Raw genomic sequence first — 26,986 nt, 5'->3', positions numbered from 1 at the left:
ATGTTTTTGAAAGTGCGGCCTCCAGAATTGTACACAATATTTTAAATGAGGTTTCAATAGAGTCTTATACAGGGGCATCAATACCTCCTTTTTCCTACTGGCCATACCTCTCCCTATGCATGTTTCTTTATAAGATCAGCAACCTCCACCTTATTATACCACATTTCTGTAGTTAGAATCAAAGCTATAAAATTTTTGGACTTGGCTCAGATTTTTATTCAGGTCTGTCACTGCTGTGTGGTTCTGTGTTTTAATAGTGCTGTACAGAGGCCAACTGGATTTTGATTTTATTTCAGTGCTAAAAGGGACCTAAAATCCAGTTTCGGTCATTCTTTGGTTACAGCTGAAATGGAAACGTCTTGCCTCATGACCACTCTGTACCACCAACTCCCCCCAAGCCGCGTCACTGATGACGTCATCAGTGACCTTCGCCGGCAGGAGAAGCCGCGAAGCAGCCTGTTTAGCTTGCTGCGGCTGCTGACGCTATTGGAAGGAGGTTGTCAACTCGCTGGGAGGGACGGGAGGGAGAGATAGGAGGGAGGGAGATTCAGCGGGGCCTGAATCCAGAATGCGATCCCCTGTCCCGTTGTCCCCACTCACAGCTTTGGACGCCCTCTCTGAAAACGGGACATTTCGGGCGTCCCGAAGCTGTGAGTGGGGATAACAGGACAGGGGATGTGAAAAAGGGACTGTCCCGTTCAAAACGGGACGTATGGTCACCTTACTTATACCCATAAAGGTGAAAGGGCTTTAAGCCTTCTATTTGGAGTGGACTAAAATCCTTAGAAAGTCTACCCAGCTTTTTGTTTCTTTTGATCCTAACAAATCAGGAGTTGCTGCTACCAAAACCACACCGTCCAATTGACTGATAGTCTGCATTTCCTTTACTTATGATCAGGCATGCTGGACTCTGAAAGGTCACGTGAAGGCTCATAATGTCAGCAATGGTGGTATCAGGAGGCCAGTCCCCATGAAAGAAATTTGCAGGTTCAACATGGACTTTTCACTATACATTTACATTTCATTACTGCTTAGAAAGAGGCTCCTGATGTAACTATAAGTTTGGCCATTTTGTCCTTCAGAATCTCTGTAGGGATTAGAATCCTCTGTTCTCATTTTGGGCTGCTCTTCCAAAACAAAGAGAAAAATCTGAAAAAAGCTAGTTGCCACAAAAAAAAGGTCTGCCTATTTCAGTACCTTGCATGTTGTTTATAACCCCTTTTTTGTTGAAGGCACACTGTAGCTAGGGAGTAACAAGATGTGAAGACTTGCTATCCTTCATGTCCTTAGAGGAAACCTGGGACTAGATTCTCTAAGTTTACCGATCGTGTCCTGACCACTAACCTTCTGCCTGATCCGATCCGTACATGCAAATGAGGGGAAATGGCATGCAAAGTAGGAAGGCAGCGATTCACTAAACAGAAGAAGGAACACTAACTGGGCTGACCGATCCAAAAAGAAGCGACTGCTGAGGACCAGTCGCTCATGTTCTTGCCGACTGTCCTGCCCTCTGTGCCCTGAAATCCCAGTAAACCAACATTTTAAACACATCTCATTTGTGCAAAAAGCACAAGAAGGCAAGCTCTGCTGACTCTCCTGCTCTCTGTCGCCATGTTCTGTTCCATTAAAGCCCCCCCTGTTTTGACCTCACTTGTGCGGAGAAGATGGTCTGCGCATGTATCAGGATCGCTCAGCAGCGATCCATACGGTCGGTGTGGGGCGTGCCTCCGATCAAATAATTTGCATGGGGACTGTTGAGTGAATTGGTCGCCTGGCAAGACTTGGCCACGGATTGCCCACGGATCGGATCGGAAAGGCCCAAGTTAATTAACCAGTAGCAAGTGTTCATCATGGGCAGCAGCATACAAGTCCTCGCATACCTTCCTTCCTCCCCAAGGAGTTAAATTGAACTCTAAGTTTTAATAAATATTTAAAGCAGTCCCTTTGCAACAATAGTAGGTGAGAACTGACGAGCATGTGCATTAATTAAGGTTTTCAAAAGCTTGTTGATGAGTGGAGAAGCTTTCTTGGGCCAGGACATCACCCAAGTTGTGAGGGTGAATCGTACTGTTCACAGAGAACTCCTGGTACAAATCAATAATTTAGTTTTCAGCTATATATATTATGCAGAACTGCAATTAGAACATTATAGCTGTAGATTTTACCTACATAGCAATTCACACTTTAGTTTCGTCTGCTTGTTATTATATTCTTCATATAGCAGTGTGCAGTTCATTAGTCAGCCTCCTCTTATCCTTTTGCACTCTCAAACAGCAATAGTATAAAATTAAACTTGTGCCTGTTTTCTGTTAGTGAACCTAATGGAGATAATTTTATAACCCTTTTCACATTTAAAAGCACTCTTATGAAACTGTGATACCTAAAAATATTCATAACGTAAGTACAGTCATATGAAAAAATTAAGACATTCCTTGAAATATTCAGTTCTTTCTTAAGAAATGTTCACATATCGATGTCAAATCTTTTTTTATTTATCTCTAGAAAAGAAAGTGATGTAATTGCAGGTAAACACAAAAAGTTTTCTTGATTTACTCATGAAACAAAAGATATAAATTAGGACACCCTAATAGCTAGTGTTACCCCCTTTGGCTGAAATAACTGCAGTGAGACGCTTCTTGTAGCCATCTACCAGACATTGGTCTGAGAAAAGTTTGGCCCACTCCTCAATGCAGAATTCTTTCAGCTGTGAGATGTTTGAGGGTTTTTTTTGCATGTACAGCCTGTTTCAAATCACCCCACAGCATCTCAATGGGATTAAGATCAGGGCTTTGACTCGGCCACTCCAGGACTCTCCATTTCTTAGTTTTCAGCCAGTCCTTGGTGGATTTACTGGTATGTTTTGGGTCACTGATGTGTTGCAGGGTCCAGTTCCACTTTAGCTTTAATTTTCTTACCAATGGTCCCACGTGTTTCTCAAGCACCCTCTGATACACGGTAAAATTCATGGTAGATTCTATGATGGTGAACTGGCCAGGTCCTGCTGCAGCAAAACATCCCCAAACCATGACACTTCCACCTCCATGCTTCACAGTTGGTATGAAGTTCTTTTCCTGGAATGCTGTATTTGGTGTACGCCAAACATGTCCTCTTTTCTGGTGTCCAAAAATTCAATTTTAGACTCATCTGTCCATAGAATATTATTCCAGAATTCCTCTCTGGCAAACTTCAATCTGGCCTTGATGTTTCTCTTAGAGATCAAAGGTTTCCTCCTTGCACACCTCCCATTTGTGCAGTCTCTCTATGATTGTAAAGGCATGCCCTTTCACATCAACAATAGCAAGAGCCTGCTTTAGGTCCCATGATGACATTTTAGGGGTTTTGGAGACTTCTTTTAGCATCTTGCGGTCTGCTCTGGGGGTCAACTTGCTTGGACTGCAAGACCTGGGCATGTTGGCAGTTGTTTGGCAAGTCCTCTACTTGTACACTGTTTTCCAGACCATGGAATGGCTAATGTCAGATTCTTTCGAGATCTTTATAAATCCCTTACCAGACTTATAAGCTGCTACAATCTTCTTTCTGAAGGACTCAGCTCTTTTGATCTCGCCATAGTGTTCACTCACCGCAGCAGTCATGAGCACATCAAACTAAATATCTAAGATTTACGTGGGGTAAACCTCCTTCAAAATGCTGAGTAACGATGTTCTAATCATGTGCACCTGATGTGATGCTCCTGTGTGTGATTTGAGCCACTTTATGTGGGAAGATATGTAGGGGTGTCCTAATTTATTAGAATACACATTTTTGTGGATATCTTTTGTTTCATGAGTAAATTAAGGAAAATATTTGTTGTTTACCTGCAATTGCATCACTTTCTTTTCCAGAGGTAAATAATAAAAACATTTGACATCGATATGTGAACATTTGTTAAGAACTGAATATTTCACAGGGTGTCCTAATTTTTTCACTTGACTGTAGATGCATACATAGAGTAGGCTGCTCAAGGGTACAGTTTGGGAAAAAACGGGCAGAGTCTTGATTTACATACACGTTTATACAATATGCTTCTAAGCGTAAATGTCAGCATAGAGAATCTAGGCACTATTTCTGCAGGACTTGTGCTAGTACTTTATAAATACACATAAGCCCTTTTCGTTCTCTATTAAATTAGATCTTCAAGTTTCAAGTTTATTAATTCTTTTGATTAATCGCTTAATCATAGTTCTAAGCGATGAACAATTAAAAATACATTCAAAGGGGAACAATACAAAACAATACAATACAAACTTAGAACAATACAATAGGTTAAAAATTAACTCATCAAATACATAACATAAGGTAAAAAAAGGATAATGAAATACAATTTAATATAGGAAAGTAGAACAAAAAAGGAAAGGTACATAAGGGAACAAAAAATAAAAGCATATTAATAGAATAAAATAATGACCTGGGTATTAAGAAATTAAATATCAAAGGCATCTTTAAAAAGAAAAGTTTTACATTACTTTTGAATTTTCCTAGGTCCTGCTCCCTTCGTAAATAAATTGTTACTCCATTGACCCATGTATCTTTTTCTCTCTTTTTCTTACTACTTTAAAGTGTTATATAAAACATGTGAAATCAGTTTGTTCAAAATTTAGCAACACCTCTCCCTTAGAGTACTGTAAATTGGATGATTTTTTGTTTAAAATTAGCCTCAAGAATAAGCAAGTGGGTAGAAAATAGTTTGGCATGTTGTGTTAAGTTCATATTTTGAAATTCTTTATACTTTCTTTACATCAGTACCACTTAAACTAACGTTGTTTTTCAAATTGTCTGTATTTCCAGCCTGTCTGTCTCACAAAAGCTTACCAAATGAATCTCGGAATGGAGAAACACAGAGGTACTACTTCAACCCGGGACCAATGCCCTCAGGAGTAGGCATGAGCACGTTGACTGCAGAAAGCCCAAAACTGGTGCTCCCACCTGCCCAGGCCCAACCTGCTTCAGTGAGCCGTATTACATCATCACCAAGCCTGTTTCTACCCCGAGGGCTAGAGCGAGCTTTGAACCCTATGGCAAGATCGTCAGGGACTGCAGCTGAACAATTACACAATGCAATAGTTTCTAGTGTTCCCCCATTTCAGAATTTTGAAAGCATGAAAAAGTTGGTTGAAACACCTCGATTTAATGGAGACAGCAAGCAGGCTTCACGCTCTCTTCCTATTGCTACCCCAACCCACAATACTATCTCATGTGTTAAAAATTCACCTACTAGACACCTATCAAAACCTTCAGTCAGACTTGACATTTCTGAACTCCCCAGGATACCAAAGATTAAACGAGATGAAAGTGGAGAGCACCCAAAGTCTGCCAACGGGACAGGCAGTGTTGGTATCCCTAGTTCTTGTATAAATCATTTGACTGGTAAAGGGGACAGCAGCCAGCCCTCACGATTCACCACCGTCCAAAACAACAAATCAAGTGGCAGAGAGTCTCAGGAGCAACACAGTCATGCAGGAGATAGCTCTACCTTCACTAATATCAGTGCCAGTGGTGGTGCAGCATCCCATGTGTCAGGAGGATCTAGAGTTTTGGAGGCACAAAGTGGTGGGGGCTTTCGGATAACCATTAGTGGGAATGCAGGCCATTCCAGTCGTCTGTTCAGTCCAAGTTCATATGATCCCTTACGTAACACAGACAAAGTACAACAAAAGCCCTCTAGTCCTTCCTGTGTCAACAGCAGCAAAAAGGCAAAACCTGTTAAGAGTGAAATTTATGACCCTTTTGATCCAACAGGATCTGACTCTAGTTCAGCACACAGTAGCCCTGAAAGGACTGAACCACAAGCAGAGGTTCCCACAAACAGTGCCAAGATTGGTACATTTCGTAGTTTCCGTTTTTTTTACCACAATGCCCAAAATAAGCGTGTCCAGATTGGGTCCTGTTTTTTCTGATGCACCTTCACCATCGCCACCACGTTCCACAGAGCTTCGTAGTGATTCTGTACTCAAGCAGATAATTATTGAAAGAAACATGGAAACAATGGCAGAAAAAGTGATAAAAGTGGAGAATGATAACACAGATGAAGAGAATAATCACATTGCTGCCTCCTGTACGACACGTTCCGTCAGACTAACCCCAGAGCTAGAGCTAGAGCACTGGAAAGCAAAAATCAATGAGGATGCTGTTGCATTTCATGAAGCGGTAGAGCCTGGTGACACTAGTGTGAAAGCTGAACAAAATCCCAAGGTTTCACTAGGTAAAGAGACACAGCAGAAAGCAACAGAAAAACACCAGCATAGAAGGACAGAATCATCCTCACGTTCTCGCTCCAATTCTAGTTCCCGCAGCCAGAAGAAACCCAAGAAAGAAAAGAAATCACTTAGTAAGAAACAGCGAAAAACTCCATCCAGATCACGGTCACGAGAGAGGAGTTCCAGGTCAGCATCTTGGTCAACAGATGAGGATCGCAGCAAAAAGGCCAGATATAAATCCAAGGGCCACAGGGCATCCAGTGGGCATTCCAGTTCCAGTAGTAGGGAACGCTATAAGAAGAAGAAAGTTAAAGACAAGAAGTCCAAAAGTTCCTCTTACTGGGAGAGAAAAAGGTCAAGATCAGGCAGTCCCTCTCCTGACCATTACTACAGCAGAAAGAAAAAAAAAAGACGGTCAAGGTCCCATTCTCGAGGAAGGGAGCGTTCATGGTCCAGCAGTGATGAGAGAGCTAAAAGACGAAAGCACAAACGAGATCGCAGCCATGACCGCTATGATAAAAGAGAGAGTGGCTCCAGGGGTAGAGAGCGATGGAGATCCAGGTCCCGTGATAGAAGGAGACCTCACTCAAGGTCACACTCTCGGGAGTACAAACGAGCAAAATCCAGAGATAGATGGCTTCATACCAAGGAAAGATATACTGGCTCAAAAAACCAATACTACTCCCCTCATCGTAGGAAAGTTGCTGGCATTTCCATAGATAGCACAGTAAAGCACTCAAGTACAAAGCTTCAGATGTGGCACCCATCAGAGGAACAGGCAAAATCTAAACAGAAAGCCAGTGGAGTGGCACTTGTAGAAGAGAAAGACTTAAAAGAGAGTATGAAGAGGGAAAGAATCAGAGAAATACTCACAGATGACAATGTCAAAACAGGGAGCATAGGTTCTCAGGGATCACCAGAGCCTTTTGTCAGCCCAACACAGTGGGAACTCATAGATGATATTTCAACTCATGCTGATAGCCTGTATGATTCCATCCCAGTCAGGGGAGGTCTTAAAAGTGCTAACAGTGATATTGAATATGAACCTGTGGCAGGCTGCACTATAGAGAAGGAAGAGACTTGGATAAATGAGAAAGATGTGGATCTGGTTCAAGCCTTACCTGAAACCCCCCCCACAGTGAGAGAGGATAAAGAGAGAGCCTCAGAAACTCTAATACTAGATATAAAAGAAGAAGAAGAAAAGTCTGAATTATTTGATGTGAATGGGGATGCTGTGGATCATGTGCTGATAGAACCAAAGGATGCTTCAGAGCCTACGCAGATAGACCTTAGGGGGTACGTTGAGGAAACTGCAGGGTTGGATCTTGGGGGGTACGTTGCAGAACCTATGGGATCAGACCTGGAGGGGTACTATGTGGAGCCTGCAGGGTTGGACCTTGGAAGATATGCTGCAGAGCCTGCACAGTCAGATATTAGGGGGTACACTGTGGAACCTACAGGATCGGATCTTGAGGGGTACCCTACAGAGCCTATGCGATTGGACTTTGGGACATACGCTGTGGAGCCTGGGCGGTCAGATCTCGGGGGGTATGCTGCAGAGCCTGAGCAGTCAGACCTCGGGGGGTATGCTGCGGAGCCTGAGCAGTCAGACCTTGGGGGATACACTGTGGAGCCTGGGCAGTCAGACCTCGGGGAGTATGCTGTGGAGCCTGGGCTGTCAGACATTGGGGGGTATGCCTCGGAGCCTGAGCAGTCAGACCTCGGGGAGTATACTGCAGAGCCTGGGCGGTCAGACCTCGGGGAGTACACTGCAGAGCCTGGGCGGTCAGACCTCGGGGAGTACACTGCAGAGCCTGGGCGGTCAGACCTCGGGGAGTACACTGCAGAGCCTGGGCGGTCAGACCTCGGGGAGTACACTGCAGAGCCTGGGCGGTCAGACCTCGGGGAGTACACTGCAGAGCCTGGGCGGTCAGACCTCGGGGAGTACACTGCAGAGCCTGGGCAATCAGATCTCGGGGGGTATCCTGTAGAGCCTGGGCAGTCAGACCTTGGGGGGTACGCTGCAGAGTCTGCACAGTTGGATCTTGGAGGATATGCTGCAAAGCATGTGCTAATGGGCCTTGGAGAAGAAGCTGCAGAGACTATACTGATGGACCTCAGAGAAGAAGCCATGGAGCCTATGCTGACAAGTCCCGGGGAAGAAACTGCAGAGACTGCGCTGATGGAGCTCAGAGAAGCAGCCATGGAACCTGTGCTGACAGATCTCGAGGGAGAAGCTGTAGAGCCTTCGCCGACTGACCTTGAGGGAGAAGCTGTGGAACCTGTGCTGACAGACCTCGAGGAAGAAGCTATGGAGCCTGCGCTGACGGGCCTTGGGGGAGAAGCTGTGGAGCCTGTGCTGATGGGCCTTGGGGGAGAAGCAACACAATCTGTGCTGATAGATATCAGGGGCGAAGCTACAGAGCCTACCCTGATGAGTTTGGGGGGAGAAACTGCAGAGCCTGCACTGATGGATGAGGAGGAAGCAGCATTAACAACTACAGTGATGAGTGCTGAAGAGAAAACTATAGTGACTACAGTAATTGAGGAGAAAGAAGTAGCCTCTGAGACGTCAATGATGGAGTGGGAGGAGGAAGCGTTAGAGATCACAGCAATGAAAGTTAAAGAGGAAACCTCTATGATGGAAGAGGAGGAGGACGAGGACGAGGAAGGCAAAGTGGACCAGCTTTTAAAGAAGTTAAAACCGCAGTCCATTTCTGAGGAACCTGTGCTGAAATCGAAATCACTGGTGAAGAGAGTTACCTGGAACTTACAAGATGAAGAAAGTGACCCAACAGCAGCAACTGCAGCAGCAGCAGCAGCAGAAAAAACACCAAGTAAGCATGCAGTTTTATAGTCTCTTAAATATGCACTAGCTGTGACTGTTTCTGGTGATAATTTTTTTGTGTTTAGGAATTTTGCTGGGGGGGGTTGGTGGGGGGGGACACATGGAGTACACAGTATAAATGCCCTCTTTCCCTCACAAGCTGTTAATAGTTACAAAAGTCAACTTGGTTGTCTTCAGCTAATAGCATATAGTTTAGATTTTAATTTACAGGTTGACATACATATTAGATTCTTCTCTACACATAATTTTAATGTATTTGAGTGCTCCACTATATCATTTAAAATCAAGAATATCTACCTACTATTTCATTGTCAATCAGTGAGGAGAGGGAGTCAAGTACAGGTCTGAGAGAGAACAAGAAAAACTCCAAGGACCTTCAAGTATGGGGCAGTCAAACTTCTTTTTTATTGGTGATGGCCCCAACATGGGCCATGTTTCAGCCCCACCAGCTGTCAGGGTCAACCTATTGAATTCCTTTATGTTTGAAACACAGTCCAGAAGAAAGCACCCACAATTGCCTGAAAAGTGATATCTGACAATTTGGATTGCTCCTAGATCAGTACAGATCAGTCTCTCTTTTGATTTTGTTGTTGTTTTTTTCATTGGAGAAAGGATTTCATTTATGGTTTGGTGCTTCTGGATTGTATTTTAAGCATAAGGAATTCAATTAGTTGACCCTGATAGACCCTTGTTGGGTCCATGAATAATAAAAAGAAGCTTGATTGCCCCACATTTGAAGGGCATATGTGCTTTTTCTTATTCTGCTATTTCATTGTCATTTTGTGACAGTCTTTTGAAAAACATAACTAAAGTCACTGAAAACAGCCTCTCTAAAAGCAATTGATAGAACACTTTTAAGTTCATTTTTATGACACAGGAGGTTGGAACATTGTAGATTAGATAACAAACAAAGTAGGGAATTTATTAACTCAGTTTTGATTTGAAAATCAGCTATTATCAACATTCTGGATCCATGACTTTAGTTATATGTTTCCAGAGATGGTCACTGTTCTGTTTTTGTTGTTGTTTATTTCCTCCTTTGGTCTCATTTTCTCTTTGCTTCTGCAGCCTTCCCAGTCACTTTTTTTCTTAGCAGATGAATCCAGAGACAAGTGAGTTGTGTCCATCCACCAACAGACAGAGATTGAGAATACCAAAGTTGTCATATATAGGATGGTAGGCTCACTGGTTAGCAATTATAGTCTGTCACCAGCAGGCAGAGATGAATGGTTTCTCTCCTGCTCCTGATTTTATCTGATGCCTAGTGTGGCCTGCAAGTCGTGGTTTGGTCCATCTCCTGTTTTTGGCTCTTGATCAAGAGGATTAGGTTGTGTCAGTTCTCTACCCATCCCCTGTAGCGCCATCTTGATCATCCTGCACTCCTAACTCCCTCCTCACATTAAATTTAAAAATGGTTCTAAATCCAGAGGGACTGGAGGCATCACCAGGAAAAAAGAGCAACCAACTATGTGTGTGCCTCTAATCGCAGTGAGTGTGTTTTTTGCTGCTTCCTTTCCTACGCTGTCTCCCACAGTGTTTCCTGCATTTTTGACCGGGGGGGGGAGGGGTGCAGTCTTGGCCCTAGAGGAACCACAGTACTTCTCGGCTCTCTTTTGATTTGAGTCTTGCCACTTGACCTGCCCGTGATACATTTTTTAATAACAGGCAAAGGAATTGCATGATATGCTTCACTGACTTCTGGTACTCTAGGGGTATGTAATGGCTCCCCTGTGGTGAATCCCACGGCTGAGTCAGAGATGGCTGGGTTTTTGACAGGAAATACACCAGCATCCATCTTGGAGCAGAGCCTTCTCTCTGCGGGAGTTGCGCTGATGTGCCAATTTTCGGCGGAGGGGAAGGCCTTACTGAGACTGGTGGTATTCTGGAGCCTTGCTTTGCGCACCCTTCTCTGACTCTACTAATTCTGTCAAAAGGGCAGGATGGATGATTTTGGCGCTTCTGGCCTCCTTCCTGCTAATATATCAGATATCAGCAGTGACTGAAATGCAGTGTGCCTGGGAAAAGGAAGAAGCGATATGGATTATTTTGAAAAGAAAAGATGGAACTTGTATCCATTTGGGTATTGTCTACAGACCTGACTCAATTGCAGCAAATTGACAAAGATCTGATTATGGATATACAAAAGTTGGGAAAGAAAGGGGAGGTGCTGTTGGGTGATTTCAACCTGTCAGATGCGGACTGGAAAGTTCCATCTGTGGCATCAGAAAGAAGTAAGGAAATTGTGGGTGCCTTTCAAGGAGCTCTTCTCAGACAAATGGTAATGGAACCCATGAGGGAAAAAAGCAATACTGGATCTGGTGCTTACAAATGGTAAAAGTGTCTCTAATGTCCGAATGGAAGCCCACCTGGGAAGTAGCGATCATCATACAGTTTGGTTCGATATAGCAGCCAAAGTGGAGGATGGTCACACAAAATTCAAAGTCCTGGATTTCAAACATGCAGACTCTAGTACCTGAAGAAAGAGCTGATTGGATGGGAAAACATTAGGGAAGTGGAAAAACAGTGGTCCAAGTTGAAAGGTGCAATAAAAAGAGCTACTGACCTTTCTGTGAAGAAAATAAATAAAAAAATAAGAAAAAAAGGAAATCGATATGGTTCTCCAAACTAGTGGTGGAAAAAATAAAGGCAAAAGAATTGGCGTTCGTGAAATATAAAAAAAAAACCTCAAGGAGTACAGAAAGGAATATCGGATGAAACTGAAAGATGTCAAGAGAGATACGTATGTCTGGCGAAAGCGGAAGGGCAAATGGCTATAAATATAAAAAAGAGATATTAGTGAAAGGAGAAAGACAAAATGGAATTACGAGACTGAAAGTAGGTATGAACCACTATGTGGAGAATGATGAGGACAAAGCAAACGTGCTTCTGTTTTGTATTCACAGAAGAAAAGCATGGAGAAGGACTGCAATTGGTTAGCAAAGTTATACCTGAGAATGGAGTGGATTCCACACCGTTCATGGAAGAAAGTGTTTATAAACAACTTGAAAAACTGAAGGTGGACAAATCTATGGAACCGGACAGGATCCATCCCAGGGAGCTTCGAGAGGTTCTGGCAGGTCCTCTTAAAGATTTGTTCAATAAATCTTTAGAGACAGAAGAGGTTCCATGGGACTGGAGAAGAGCGGATGTGGTCCATCTTCACAAAAGTGGTTGCAGAGATGAAGCAGGAAATTATAGACCAGTAAGCCTCACTTCAGTTATTGGAAAAATTATGGAAACGTCGCTGAAGGAAAGGATAGTGAAATTCTTAGAATCTAATGGATTTCAAGATCCAAGTCAACATGGATTTACCAAAGGTAAAACATGCCAAACAAATCTGATTTAATTCATTGATTAGGTGACCAGAGAATTGGATCAAGGACGTGCGCTAGATGTAATTTACTTAGATTTCAGCAAAGCCTTTGACATGGTTCCTCATAGGAGGCTCTTAAACTGACTTAATGGGCTGAAGTTAGGGCCCAAAGTTGTGCACTGGATTAGAAGCTGGTTGACAGACAGATGCCAGAGGGTGGTGGTTAATGGAATTTGCTCGGAAGAGGGAAAGATAACTAGTGGAGTGCCTCGGGAATCAGTGCTGGGACTGATTCTGTTTAATATGTTTGTGAGCAACATTGCTGAAGGGTTAGAAAGTAAGGTTAGCCTTTTTGCGGATGATAGCAAGATTTGTAACAGAGTGGACACCCCGGAGAGAGTGGAAAACACGGAAAAGGATCTGCAAAAGTTAGAAGAATGGCCTAATCTATTAACATATGGATCGCTCTGAAAAGAGAAGATGGAACTTCTATCTACATGGGTGTAGTCTACAGACTTCCGACTCAATCGCAGCAAATTGATAAGGATCTGATTGTGGATATCCAAAAGTTTGGAAGGAAAGAGGAGGTTCTGCTGTTGGGAGATTTCAACCTGCCGGATGAGGACTGGAATGTTCCGTCTGCGGAATCAGAAAGAAGTAGGGAGATTGTGGATGCCTTTCAAGAGGCTCTGTTCAGACAAATGGTGACGGAATCCACAAGGGAAAAAGCGATATTGGATCTGGTCCTCACAAATGGAGAGAGTATCTCTAATGTTCGAGTGGGTGCTCACCTGGGAAGTAGTGATCATCAAATGGTTTGGTTTGATATAACGGCTAAAGTGGAAAGCGGCCGCACGATACTTAAAGTCCTAGATTTCAAACGTACGGACTTTAATGCAATGGGAGAGTACCTGAAGAAAGCTGTTATGATGGGAGGACATAACAGAAGTGGAAAGACAGCGGTCTAAGCTGAAAGGAGCAATAAAAATGGCTACGGACCTTTATGTGAAGAAAATCAATAAAAACAAGAGAAAAAGGAAGCCGATAGGGTTCTCCAAACTAGTGGCTGAGAAAATAAAGGCGAAAGGGTTGGCGTTCGTGAAATATAAAAAAAACCCAAGAAGAGGTGATCAGGAAGGACTACAGGGTGAAACTGAAAGAAGCCAAGAGAGAGATACGTCTGGCAAAAGCACAGGTGGAAGAACAAATGGCTAAAAATGTAAAAAAGGGAGACAAAAATTTTTTCAGATATATTAGTGAAAGGAGGAAGATGAAAAATGGAATTGCTAGGCTAAAAGATGCTGGGAACCAATATGTGGAGAGTGATGAGGAGAAAGCAAATGTGCTAAACAAATACTTCTGTTCTGTGTTCACAGAAGAAAATCCTGGAAAAGGACAGTGATTGTCTGGCAAAGTTACACGAGAAAATGGAGTAGATTCTGCGCCGTTCACGGAGGTGGGTGTTTATGAGCAACTTGAAAAACTGAAGGTGGACAAAGCGATGGGACCAGACGGGATCCATCCCAGGATACTAAGGGAGCTCAGAGAGGTTCTGGCGAGTCCTATTAAAGACTTGTTCAATAAATCTCTGGAGACGGGAGTGATTCCTGGGGATTGGAGGAGAGCGGATATGGTCCCTATTCATAAAAGTGGTCGCAGGGATGAAGCAGGAAACTACAGGCCGGTGAGCCTCACTTCATTTGTTGGAAAAATAATGGAAGTGTTGCTGAAAGAAAGGATAGTGTACTTCCTTGAATCTAATGGTTTACAGGATCCGAGGCAACATGGCTTTACAAAAGGTAAATCGTGCCAAACGAACCTGATTGAATTTTTTGATTGGGTGACCAGAGAGCTGGATCGAGGACATATGCTAGATGTAATTTACTTGGATTTCAGCAAAGCCTTTGATACAGTTCCTCATAGGAGGCTGTTGAACAAACTTGAAGGGCTGAAGTTAGGACCCAAAGTGGTGAACTGGGTCAGAAACTGGCTGTCGGACAGACGCCAGAGGGTGGTGGTTAATGAAAGTCGCTCGCAGGAAGGAAAGGTGAGTAGTGTAGTCCCTCAGGGTTCGGTGCTGAGGCCAATCCTGTTCAATATGTTTGTGAGTGACATTGTTGAAGGGTTAGAAGGAAAAGTGTGCCTTTTTGCAGATGATACCAAGATTTGTAACAGAATAGACACCGAGGAGGGAGTGGAAAATATGAAAAAGGATCTGCAAAAGTTTAGAGGAATGGTCTAATGCCTGGCAACTAAAATTCAATGCAAGGAAATGCAGAGTAATGGATTTGGGGATTAATAATAGGAAGGAACTGTATATGCTGGGAGGAGAGAAGCTGATATGCACGGATGGGGAGAGGGACCTTGGGGTGATAGTGTCCGAAGATCTAAAGGCGAAAAAACAGTGTGACAAGGCAGTGGCTGCTGCCAGAAGGATGCTGGGCTGTATAAAGAGAGGCGTAGCCAGTAGAAGGAAGAAGGTGTTGATGCCCCTGTACAGGTCATTGGTGAGGCCCCACTTGGAGTATTGTGTTCAGTTTTGGAGACCGTATCTGGCGAAAGACGTAAGAAGACTTGAGGCGGTCCAGAGGAGGGCGACGAAAATGATAGGAGGCTTGCGTCAGAAGACGTATGAGGAGAGACTGGAAGCCCTGAATATGTATACCCTAGAGGAAAGGAGAGACAGGGGAGATATGATTCAGACGTTCAAATACTTAAAGGGTATTAACTTAGAACAAAATCTTTTCCAGAGAAAGGAAAATGGTAAAACCAGAGGACATAATTTGAGGTTGAGGGGTGGTAGATTCAGGGGCAATGTTAGGAAATTCTACTTTACGGAGAGGGAGGTGGATGCCTGGAATGCGCTCCCGAGAGAGGTGGTGGAGAGTAAAACTGTGACTGAGTTCAAAGAAGCGTGGGATGAACACAGAAGATTTAGAATCAGAAAATAATATTAAAGATTGAACTAGGCCAGTTACTGGGCAGACTTGTACGGTCTGTGTCTGTGCATGGCAGTTTGGAGGAGGATGGGCAGGGGAGGGCTTCAATGGCTGGGAGGGTGTAGATGGGCTGGAGTAAGTCTTAACAGAGATTTCGGCAGTTGGAACCCAAGCACAGTACCGGGTAAAGCTTTGGATTCTCACCCAGAAATAGCTAAGAAGAAAATAATAAAATAATTTAAATTGAATCAGATTGGGCAGACTGGATGGACCATTCGGGTCTTTATCTGCCGTCATCTACTATGTTACTATGTTATGTTACTATGTTACTATGTTACAGGCTAGGGAGGAGGTGGGACTGCTAGATGATAGAGATAGGAAGGGAGTGGTGAAGGAGGAGAAAGAAGTGGCGGAAAGACTAAACATTTTCTTTTCGTCAGTATTTACAAAAGAGGACACATCTAATATACCGAAATCTGAACAAATCTTCAAAGGAGACCAAGCAGAAAAATTAACATCCATGGAAGTAAGCCTCGAAGATGTGCACAGGCAGATAGACAAATTAAAAACTGACAAATCACCGGGCTCGGACGGAATCCACCCTAGGGTACTGAAAGAACTAAAGGAGGAAATAGCGGAACTACTACAGCAAGTCTGTAATCTATCCCTGAAAACAGGCATGATCCCGGAAGATTGTAAGATAGCCAATGTTACGCCCATGTTTAAAAAGGGATCGAGAGGTGACCCGGGGAACTACAGACCAGTAAGTCTGACCTTGGTTCCGGGGAAAATGGCGGAAGCACTAGTAAAAGATAGCATCGAGGAGCATCTAGAAAGAAATAATCTTCTAACCACAAGCCAACATGGCTTCTGCAAGGGACAATCGTGCCTGACGAACTTATTGCACTTCTTCGAAGGAATTAACAAACGGATGGACAAAGGGGACCCCATTGACATCGTATACTTAAGACTTCCAAAAAGCCTTTGACAAGGTACCCCATGAACTACAGAAACTGAAGAACCATGGGATGGAAGGAGACGTACATAGATGGATTAGGAATTGGTTGGCGTGAAGGAAGCAGAGGGTAGGAGTGAAGGGCCACTATTCGGACTGGAGGAGGGTCACGAGTGGTGTTCCGCAGGGGTCAGTGCTTGGACCTCTCCAAGGTAGAGAGAACGAAAGGGCACTCTCTAAAGTTAAAAGGGGATAGATTCCGTACAAACATAATGAAGTTCTTCTTCACTCAGAGAGTGGTGGAAAACTGGAACGCTCTTCCGGAGGCTGTTATAGGGGAAAACACCCTCCAGGGATTCAAGACAAAGTTAGACAAGTTCCTGCTGAACCAGAATGTACACAGGTAAAGCTAGTCTCAGTTAGGGCACTGGTCTTTGACCTAAGGGCCGCCGCATGAGCGGACTGCTGGGTACGATGGACCACTGGTCAGACCTAGCAGTGGCAATTCTTATGTTCTTATCTAATCTCACTGTAATCCAAGACATGAATTCTACATTAACTGATCCTTGAGGTTATTGTTATGAATCCTTATTAATCTTATGTAAGCCGCATTGATTTCTTGCTGATAACACTGGCCTCAAATGTTAGAGCTGTTTTTGAGTATATTTTACCTGATGATTCCAAAAATGGCACCAGCTTTCTCCTCCTGTCAGCTCTAGTTTTTGAGATACAGATTCACTCTGTTTGCCCATAAAAAAAATCAGGTGACATAATCAGGCTCAAGGAATGGGCATCAACATGGCAGATGAGGTTCTATGTGGATAAGTGTAAAGTGATGCATGTAGGTAACAAAAATCTCATGCATGAATACAGGATGTCCGGGGTGGTACTTGGAGAGATCTCCCAGGAAAGAGACGTGGGAGTTACGATTGACAAGTCGATGAAGCTGTCCATGCAATGTGCGGGGGCAGCGAAAAAGGCGAACAGAATGCTAGGAATGATAAAGGCGGCGATCACAAACAGATTGGAGAAGGTTATCATACCGCTGTACTGGGCCATGGTGCGCCCTCACCTGGAGTACTGCGTCCAGCACTGGTCACCGTATATAAAGAAGGACACGGTACTACTCAAGAGGGTCTAGAGAAGAGTGACTAAGATGGTTAAGGGGCTGGAGGAGTTGCCATACAGCGAAAACTGGGCCTATTCTCCCTCGAATAGAGGAGATTGAGAGGGGATATGATAGAAACATTCAAGGTACTGAAGGGAATAAATTTAATAGATAAGGAAAGGTTGTTCACCCTCTCCAAGGTAGGGAGAATGAGAGGGCAAACTCTAAAATTAAAAGGGGATAGATTCCGTACGAACATAAGGAAGTTCTTCTTTACCCAGAGAGTGGTAGAAAACTGGAACGCTTTTCTGGAGTCTGTCATAGGGGAAAACACCCTCCAGGGATTCAAGACAAAGTTAGACAAGTTCCTACTGAACTGGAACGTGCTCAGGTAGGGCTAGTCTCAGGGCACTGATCTATGATCAGAGGGCTGCCGCGTGAGCGGACTGCTTGGCACGATGGACCACTGGTCTGACCCAGCAGTGGCAATTCTTTTGTTCTTATGTAAGCATGAAGAAAACATATTCAAAATTAAAGAAACAGTGTACAACATGAAAATCTACTTATTTCATTCCAAAAGCACAAGTTTATGATACAAACTTTCCAGTCATTCGACTCCCAAGAAGCTCCTTTTGTAAGACTTCCGAGAGTGGGATCTGCCAGGACAATCCCGCATAAAATTCCAACAATAGTCTGCCGTCGTGTGTTCATCCCATCTTCCTTGATATCTGGCTTCCATTGTGTTTATGTCTTGGTGAAATCTTTCACCTTGCTCTTCGCTTAAGCCACCAAGGTTCTCTGGAAAGCGATCTAAGTGACTGTACAGATAATGGACTTTAACACTCATGTTACAGCCAAGCCTGTTGAAATGAAAGAGCATATCCTCTACTGAATTGTGTGTAGTTGTCAAGAAAGTTTTTCACTACAAGAACAAATGAAGGCAAGGCACATGATTCAGTTTCATTCACTGATACAATGAAATGTAAGTCGTTTATAAGTTGTCTGATCTGTGGACCATCGAAAATTCCTGCCTTGAGTTTTTCCATGGTAAGTCCAGGTAATGTATGTGCTATGTATTCAATGCATGAACCGTCTTTATTGTTTCATGTGGGTGGCAGTGTGATTTTCTCTCCTGCTACCAAAGGTTCATTGATTGCATTTTGTCTTCCAAGCACTATATATTCCCTCAGAGGCCAATCTTGTTTTTGCCCAATGTTCATATTTGGCCCTACTATCCCAAAGGCATAAAAAGCAAAGATACTTTGTGTCATCATATCTAAGAAACTAGAGCTGATGCGGTCTATCCAATGCAGTTTTCTGAATCAGCGTACCAAATAACCCCAGGAACAGGTCAAAAAACCTAAGGCACCTGTGTAATTGCAGGGTATAAGAAACAGTTTGATATAAATGTTTTAAATAAATAAGATTCTGAGCTTTTTGCAGCAAAAAGAGCCTGTTCAGATGTGTTCAAATTGCACAGAAATATTTATCTTACATTCTTTGAGTGCAAACAATTCTTCTGGGGAATCCTAACTGCACAGATTCACTCTTTCAATCAGGGGAACATAAGAACATAATAACCTTACTGAGTCAGACGAATGGTCCATCTAACCCAGTAACCCAGCTTCACATTGCATGTGATCTGAAGGGACCAAAGAAAAAGGCAAGTCGTCTATGCCTTAAACCTTTTTTTGGTGTCCCAATTTAGATTAGGGTAGCTTTCGGGATAGCATAAAAGCAAATGTTTTTTTCTGAGGGGGGGGCTTATTTTTTTATTGCTTCTTTAAAACAATTTCTTCTGTTTATAGAGGTTAGATGTAAAATCAGTTGCCTTTCAGTTAAAAAAAAATTGTGTTCCTGTGTCATATTGCATTTATCTCTGATCTGAGATGTCTGTTTTAGGGGTGCCATTCTACAAACAGCAGAGAGCCAGAGAAGCGCCCTGGAAGGTGACAGAGATGTCGAACCCAATATTAAATCAGGTACAGTATAATTAATCTCCTTCCTCTGAAGTAGAATGGGTTCCAACAGTAGTTAGATGGACTGTATTTGAGTGTGAGGGTTGTACAGTGAATGATTTGTCTTATTGTTGTTTATTGGGTTTATTATATATGTTTATTGTAAACTGCCTAGGTTTAGGCGGTGTATAAATTTTTAAAATAAATAAATGTGAATGTTCTCAGTAAAACGCAACCATGTTACATGGTACCAGAGGCTAGAGAAAATCTTGAAGACGGGGTTGAAGTGAAGTCTAGGAGTCTCTCTTTTTCTCTGAAGAGCAGATTCACACAAGTGATGAAAGCAAGACCACGCTCAGTGCCTCCAGAGCTTTCTGGAGAGGCTGAAAGTCCTTTTCTGCAGCTGGAGCTATCCTCTGCCCTTTGTTTCATCACCCACACATGTCTGATCTGATTTTTGTGATTTCTTCTAACTACCACTTATTCAAAATGCATTAGTCTTTTAGTCATGTTTTTGTCAACTTATAACAATGCTGAAAAAATACAGTAAAATTTCAACATGTTAAATCCAAACTCAAACATAATTGAAACTAATGCTCACTATAAGACTCTGGGAAAAATGTAATGTCTGGGTACAACTCCCAGATTAGGAACAAATCTGTGGGGGAAATCTCAAGATGAACAGATTCACCTCAACAGAGTTTCCCTTCAATCTCCAAATTTTCTTTTAATCTACTATCCCTAATCAAGGAGGGAAATAGATGAGAGAGGAAGAGATGTTGGAGCACAGGGGGAAGGAAGTGGAGGAAAAACAAAAATGATGGACCCGGGGGTGAAGAGGGAGAGGATGAGATGTTGGCCCCCAGGTGTATGGAGGGAGGGAAGAAAGATGGCACAGGGAGATACTGTGTGAAAGGAAGAAATAGGCAGATGTCAGGCCACAAAGATATGGATGGATAGAGAGAAAGAGATGCTGGTCTAAAAGGTGGATAGAGAGAGGGGAGCAACTGGGAATGGGGGAACCATGTAGGAGAAGTCATGTGGGAGTGTCAAGGAGATGAATTAGAGGAGGGATAGTAAGTATATTGAGTAAAAATGCTGCAATGAGGAGTAGAGGAAAGATAGAAGGAATTAGGAGGCCCTACAAGGCGTGAGAAGGGATCTGGGAGAGCTAGGGGTGGGAGAAGGAGATGGAAAGTTGATAGATGAAAAGTGAAAAGAAGGAGATGGAGGATTGCAATACGAGAAAACGGGTAAAATTTGAATTGATAGAAAAGAAAGGGAGGAAAAAGCTAAATGGGAAAGACCAATATGTCAGAGATGGATGTAATACAGAATAGAAAATGAAAGAAATAAAATAATAAGGGAATGGAGCAAGCTAGAGAAGGGATAACAGTAAAACGAGAGGACATAAGAACTGCCATCTCCGGATCAGACCTTCGGTCCATCAAGTCCGGCGATCCGCACACGCGGAGGCCCTGCCAGGTGTACACCTGGCGTAATTTATAGTCCACCATATCTTTATATGCCTCTCTTAAGGAGATATGCATCTAGTTTGCTCTTGAAGCCTAGGACGGTCGATTCCGCAATAATCTCCTCTGGGAGGGCATTCCAGGCGTCAACCACCCTCTGAGTGAAGCAGAACTTCCTGATATTAGTCCTGAACCTGTCCCCCCTTAGCTTCATTACATGTCCTCTAGTCCGTGTCAAATTGGACAATGTAAATAATCTTCTCTGCTCTATTTTGTCGATTCCTTTCAGTATTTTGAAGGTCTCGATCATATCCCCACGCAGTCTCCTTTTCTCAAGGGAGAACAATCCTAGTGTTATAAGTCTGTCCTCGTATTCCAGTTTCTCCATACCCTTCACCAGTTTTGTTGCTCGTCTCTGCACCCTCTCCAGCAGTTTTATATCCTACTTTAGGTAGGGAGACCAATGTTGGATGCAGTATTCCAAGTGTGGTCTGACCATTGCCCTATAAAGCGGCATTATAACTTTCTCCGATCTACTCGAGATTCCTTTCTTTATCATGCCCAACATTCTATTTGCCTTCTTTGCCGCTGCCGCGCATTGTGCCGACGGCTTCAGGGTCCTATCTATCATTACACCCAGGTCCTTTTCTTGTTCACTCTTCCCCAGAGTTGCACCTGACATTGTATACTCGTATTCCTTATTCTTATTGCCTAAATGCATTACCTTGCATTTCTCCACATTGAACTTCATCTGCCATTTCTCCGCCCATGTTTCTAACTGACACAAGTCGCTCTGGAGTTTCTCTCTATCCTCCTGCGATCTGATCGCCCGGCATAGTTTTGTATCGTCTGCAAACTTGATGAACTCACTGGATGTTCCTTCCTCCAGGTCATTGATATAAATATTAAAAAGGATCGGCCCAAGTACCGAGCCCTGGGGTACACCACTAGTCACTTTCTCCCAGTCGGAGAACTTCCCATTTATGCCCACTCTCTGCTTTCGGTTTTCCAGCCATTTGCCTATCCATCTTTGTATATCCCCCTCTATGCCATGGCTTTGTAGTTTCCTGAGAAGTCTTTCGTGTGGAACTTTGTCGAACGCTTTCTGGAAGTCCAAGTATATTATGTCCACCGGCTTCCCACTATCAATTTGCTCGTTCACGGTCTCAAAAAATTGGAGTAAATTCGTCAAACATGATTTCCCTTTCCTGAATCCATGTTGACTGGGTTTCATCAAGTCGTGTGCGTCCAAGTGCCGGACTATGCTATCCTTGATCAGTGCTTCAACCATCTTGCCGGGGACAGACGTAAGACTCACAGGTCTATAGTTGCCCGGTTCCCCTCTCGATCCTTTTTTGAAAATTGGGGTGACGTTCGCTATCCTCCAGTCGTCCGGTATCTGTCCAGTTCTGATTGTCAGGTTTGCAAGTTTTTGCAATAACTCTCCGATTTCAACCTTCAATTCCTTTAAGACTCTCGGGTGAATTCCATCCGGTCCAGGGGATTTGTCACTTTTAAGTTTGTCGATCTGATAGTATATCTGATAGTATATCTGGTCTAAGTATATAAGGACATAATTGAGATTGCGAGGTGGTAAATTTAGGAGTAATATCAGGAAATTCTTTTTCACGGAGAGGGTGGTATAGAATGAACACAGAGGATCTCTAATTAGAAAATGAATGGTATTGCATGTGGCAAGTCGTGGTTAGATGATGTAGTGTGGTGCTTGCACTTGCAGGCCTGAAAGGGCTCCAGGTGAGTCTAAGCACAGCATGGTATAGTTTTGTGACTTGTTTTTCTCTGACTATTGCCTTGCCTGACTTCCCAGGAGGGCTCTTATCAGAAGAGTCTGATGAGACTTAGTACTGCTTGTTGAGAATTGCATTCTCTCTCTTTTTTTTTTTTTTTTTTTATAAATCCTTATTAATTTTTCATTCCAAAACAGTGCATTAAAATATACATATACATATAATTAACTTCAAAATTGAATTTACATCAATCATAGAAATACTTCAAAAACATTTTCACCTTCCTCCCACACCAATACAAGAACAAAAACAAAAAGCATTATTTCAGACATATAGTGAAAATCATATTGAACTTATTGATCAATGATAACATCAAAATATAATACCCCTCTGCCCACCCGCCCACGCTCCCTGGATATGTAAATCAAATAAGAAATCGGGAGAATAATCCAGCTAATCATTGTTAACAGAATTTGTCAATGGACTCCATGCATTCTTGAGGCTTCTTCTTTTTTACGTAGGCTTTAAATGATTTTTTTTTTTTTTAACTCATAACTTATATACATTTAACTTTAAACTTTGCTGTCTATCAATTTTCTGTGTATTTAGACTGTGCTCAGATCTGCAAACCTCAGTACTCTATTAAAATCAAAGGCAGAGGTTACTGTCTGGGACCATCATTGCCACAGTACAATCCCAGATAACACCATCGTATATACCAGATAGAAAATTATACTTATCTAGAGACGAGGCGGCTAATTTCAAATCAGATTCCCTCTGCTCAAAAGGTGAAAAAAATCAACTGTGAACACCCAGTATCGCCAGTGCACACTCGAAGCTGCCAAAACCTGATCCCTCGACTCGGGTTTCACTCCAAATGTCATCAGGAGGGAGTATACTCTTGGGATTTGGGGATCCTGCCTTGGGAAAATGGCTGGCAACTGGAAACCCCAGATAAGTATAATTTTCTGTCTGGTAATGACATGGTATAGACCAGTGTTCTTCAACCTTTTTACACCTATGGACCAGCGGAAATAAAATAATTATTTTGTGGACCAGCAAGCTCATAAGACTGGAATTTAAAATACTATTTCTGCCCCATCCCCGTGAGCTAGGTCCCCACAAACCATCTGATCCCATCCACACAAGCCTCAATTATGATTTTATATTGAACGTATTTTATTAAAGTATAAAAAGAAACAATATTCTGTACAATTGCCATTTTATAAGTACAAATAATATAGGGCAAGGATCAACAAAACCCCTGTCTCCCCTCCCCTTCACATATATCCCCTCTACTATCAAGAAAACTGAATAAGAACATAAAAATTGCCGTTGCTGGGTTTTCTGCACTCCTCTTCTTGGGTTTTTTTATATTTCACGAACGCCAACTCTTTCGCCTTTATTTTCTCCGCCACTAGTTTGGAGAACCATATCGGCTTCCTTTTTCTCTTGTTTTTATTGATTTTCTTCACGTAAAGGTCCGTAGCCATATTTATCACTCCTTTCAGCTTAGACCACTGTCTTTCCACTTCTCTTATGTCCTCCCATCCTAACAGCTCTTTCTTCAGGTACTCTCCCGTTGCATTAAAGTCCGCCGCTCTCCACTTTAGCCGTTATATCAAACCAAACCGTATGATGATCGCTACTTCCCAGGTGAGCACCCATTCGAACATTAGTGATACTCTCTCCATTTGTGAGGACCAGGTCCAATATCTCTTTTTCCCTTGTAGGTTCCGTCACCATTTGTCTGAGCAGAGCCTCTTGAAAGGCATCCACAATCTCCCTCCTACTTTCCGATTCCGCAGACGGAACATTCCAGTCCACATCCGGCAGGTTGAAATCTCCCAACAGCAGCACCTCCTCTTTCCTTCCAAACTTTTGGATATCCACAATCAGATCCTTATCAATTTGCTGTGATTAAGTTGGAGGTCTATAGACTACACCCATGTAGATAGAAGTTCCATCTTCTCTTTTCAGAGCGATCCATATCGCTTCTTCCTCTCCCCAGGTCCCTTGCATTTCGGTCGCTTGGATATTGACCTTTACATATAGAGCTACTTCTCCACCTTTTTGACCATCTCTGTCCTTCCTAAAAAGATTATATCCTGGTATGTTTGCATCCCATCCATGTGATTCACTGAACCATGTCTCAGTGATAGCGACAATATCTAGATCTGCCTCTAACATCAGGGCTTGCAGATCATGAACTTTGTTGCTTAGACTGCGAGCATTTGTGGTCATCGCTTTCCAGCTATTTTTCAGCAGTAATCTCCTTTTTCGTATGGATTTTTATTTTGTTTCACTTTCTGTTGCAATACTAAGAAATGAGTTGCTGATATTGTTTATGTTGCAATCTTTACTACTATCACATCTTTTCTTGTGCTCTCTATAATTGTCCTTCCTACTTACACCACCCCCACCTTCTAGTTTAAATGCCTAGAAACATATTGTCTAAATTTCTCTGCAAGGTTTCTTTTTCCTGCTGTGTCCCATATATGACAATGCTGCTTAGGGTGGGCTGGAGGGAGCTTCAACAGAAACGCTAGTAATTTTGAATGAGAACAGTGCTGAGCAGACATTTATGGTCTGTGTCCCACAATGACAAGACCGTTCAAGTAGGCTGGAGTGGGCTTCATTGGCAACTCCAGTAGTTAAAATTTCTGGGGCCGATTTCTATGGTCTGTGTCCCCAAAATGCCAAAGACAGACTATTAAGTATTGTATATTACATTCATGGAACATAAAAGATATTTTATTGGAGAATCAAATATAAAATCAAGCCACACATAGCTGTGTTTCACCTGGCAAGGGCTGCTTCAGGGGCAAAATATTGCTGTAAAACAAATAGAACCATAAATAAGTATCACAAAATCACATAATAGAACCATAACATAGATATACGTATAATCAAGATTATGCGACTGAGGAGAACAAGTCCTCAGAAACCCTAAATTATCCCACATTGCCAGAGGTTGTGGTAAGAGCGGATAGCGTAGCTGGTTTTAAGAATATTTTGGACAATTTCCTGGAGGCCCCTACCTATCTCTTCGAGCTACACATCCCCACTAGGATAACCAGAAATTGCGATCTTTTTGCCTATCCAAAGATCACTGATTGCAAATACAAGTCCTTTCTGGACAGAGCTCTTAAGTTTCAAGCTAGTAAACAGCATAACTGGCTAGACAATTACATCAACAAAGCCAGGTTGACCTATGGCGCATTTCGGAAAGAAATTAAGACAGCACTGTTCGATACATTTATCTCCTAATCACACACCATTTTAAAACTATTAACACCATGCTGATAATTTTGAGAAATAAGTGTATTTTTTACTAATTGTATTCTGTAATTCGCTGACTGTTCAGTGACATCTTCGCTATTTGTACAGTGGTACCTCGGTTTACGAGTGCACCGGTTTGCGAGTGTTTTGCAAGACGAGTAAAACATTCGCAAACTTGGTGCCTCGTAACCCCAGCTTGCCTCACTGTACGAGCTGCCCCCCCCCCTCCGCGAACCGGCACCCCCCCCCCCCCGCCGCCATCGGGCACCCCCCCCCCGCCACAACCTGAGATCCTCCAACCCACCCGAACCCTCTTCTTACTTCCAGTGTAGCCTCCGTATCAGCACCAGCATGTCCTGTGCCCGAAAATCTGCTTCCTGTGCCGGGCCTTGAGCATGCGCATGCTCAAGGCCCGGCACAGGAAGCAGATTTTTGGGCACAGGACATGCTGGTGCCGGTGCCGATGCGGAGGCTACACTGGAAGTAAGAAGAGGGTTCGGGTGGGTTGGGGGATCTCAGGTGGCAGTGGGGGGGTGCCTGATGGCGGTGGGGGGGTGCACGATGGCGGCGAGGGGGTGCCGGATCGCGAGGGGGGCCTTCGGGGGGAGAAATGCCGGTTCTCGTGGGGGGTGGGGAGCAGCGCTGCTGGCCTCGGGGAGGGGGGGAAGGTGGGGGGTGGGAACATATCAAAGCAAGATTCCATTATTTCCTATACGAGCATTTTGGATTACGAGCATGCTCCTGGAATGGATTATGCTCGTAATCCAAGGTACCACTGTATTCTTTAATTTGCTGATTGTCCAGCTTTCTTCACTGTAAACCGCCTAGAAGTCGCAAGATTGTGTCGGTATAGAAGAAATAAAGTTATTATTTTTATAAGTCTTATTGAGAAAGACAGGGGGGGAATATTGCTACTCCTTGGGGATTGGCCACTGTGAGAACGAGCTACTGAGCTTGATGGACCATTGGTCTGACCCAGTAAGGCTAGTCTTATGTTCTTATTCAGCAAAGTGTGGAAAAAACAAATGTATCCTCATTACACCACCTACTACTAGCTGCCGTATCATCCGTGATCTGTCTACCAGCATCACCGGAGGCATTGTGCAACTAACTAGAGACTAGCAAGCTGGGAATCTGCATGGATCAGATTACTGAGGGCAGGAGGGGGC

The 26,986-nt window shown here is 43.2% G+C and overlaps 1 protein-coding gene across 1 annotated transcript in view; it reads left to right on the top strand.

Moving 5' to 3' along the window:
- PHRF1 (PHD and ring finger domains 1) overlaps positions 1–26,986 on the top strand; it is a 272,305-nt gene that overhangs the window by 231,796 nt on the left and 13,523 nt on the right. The window contains 3 exon segments of the mRNA XM_033927921.1: positions 4,786–5,854; positions 5,856–9,031; positions 19,260–19,339. Coding sequence (XP_033783812.1) covers positions 4,786–5,854; positions 5,856–9,031; positions 19,260–19,339 — 4,325 coding nt within the window.

The sequence above is a fragment of the Geotrypetes seraphini genome, chromosome 19, assembly GCF_902459505.1.
Source record: "Geotrypetes seraphini chromosome 19, aGeoSer1.1, whole genome shotgun sequence".
Classification (NCBI taxonomy): domain Eukaryota; kingdom Metazoa; phylum Chordata; class Amphibia; order Gymnophiona; family Dermophiidae; genus Geotrypetes; species Geotrypetes seraphini.
Note: the sequence above shows the minus strand (reverse complement) of the source record. Positions and strands in the feature narration are given on the sequence as shown.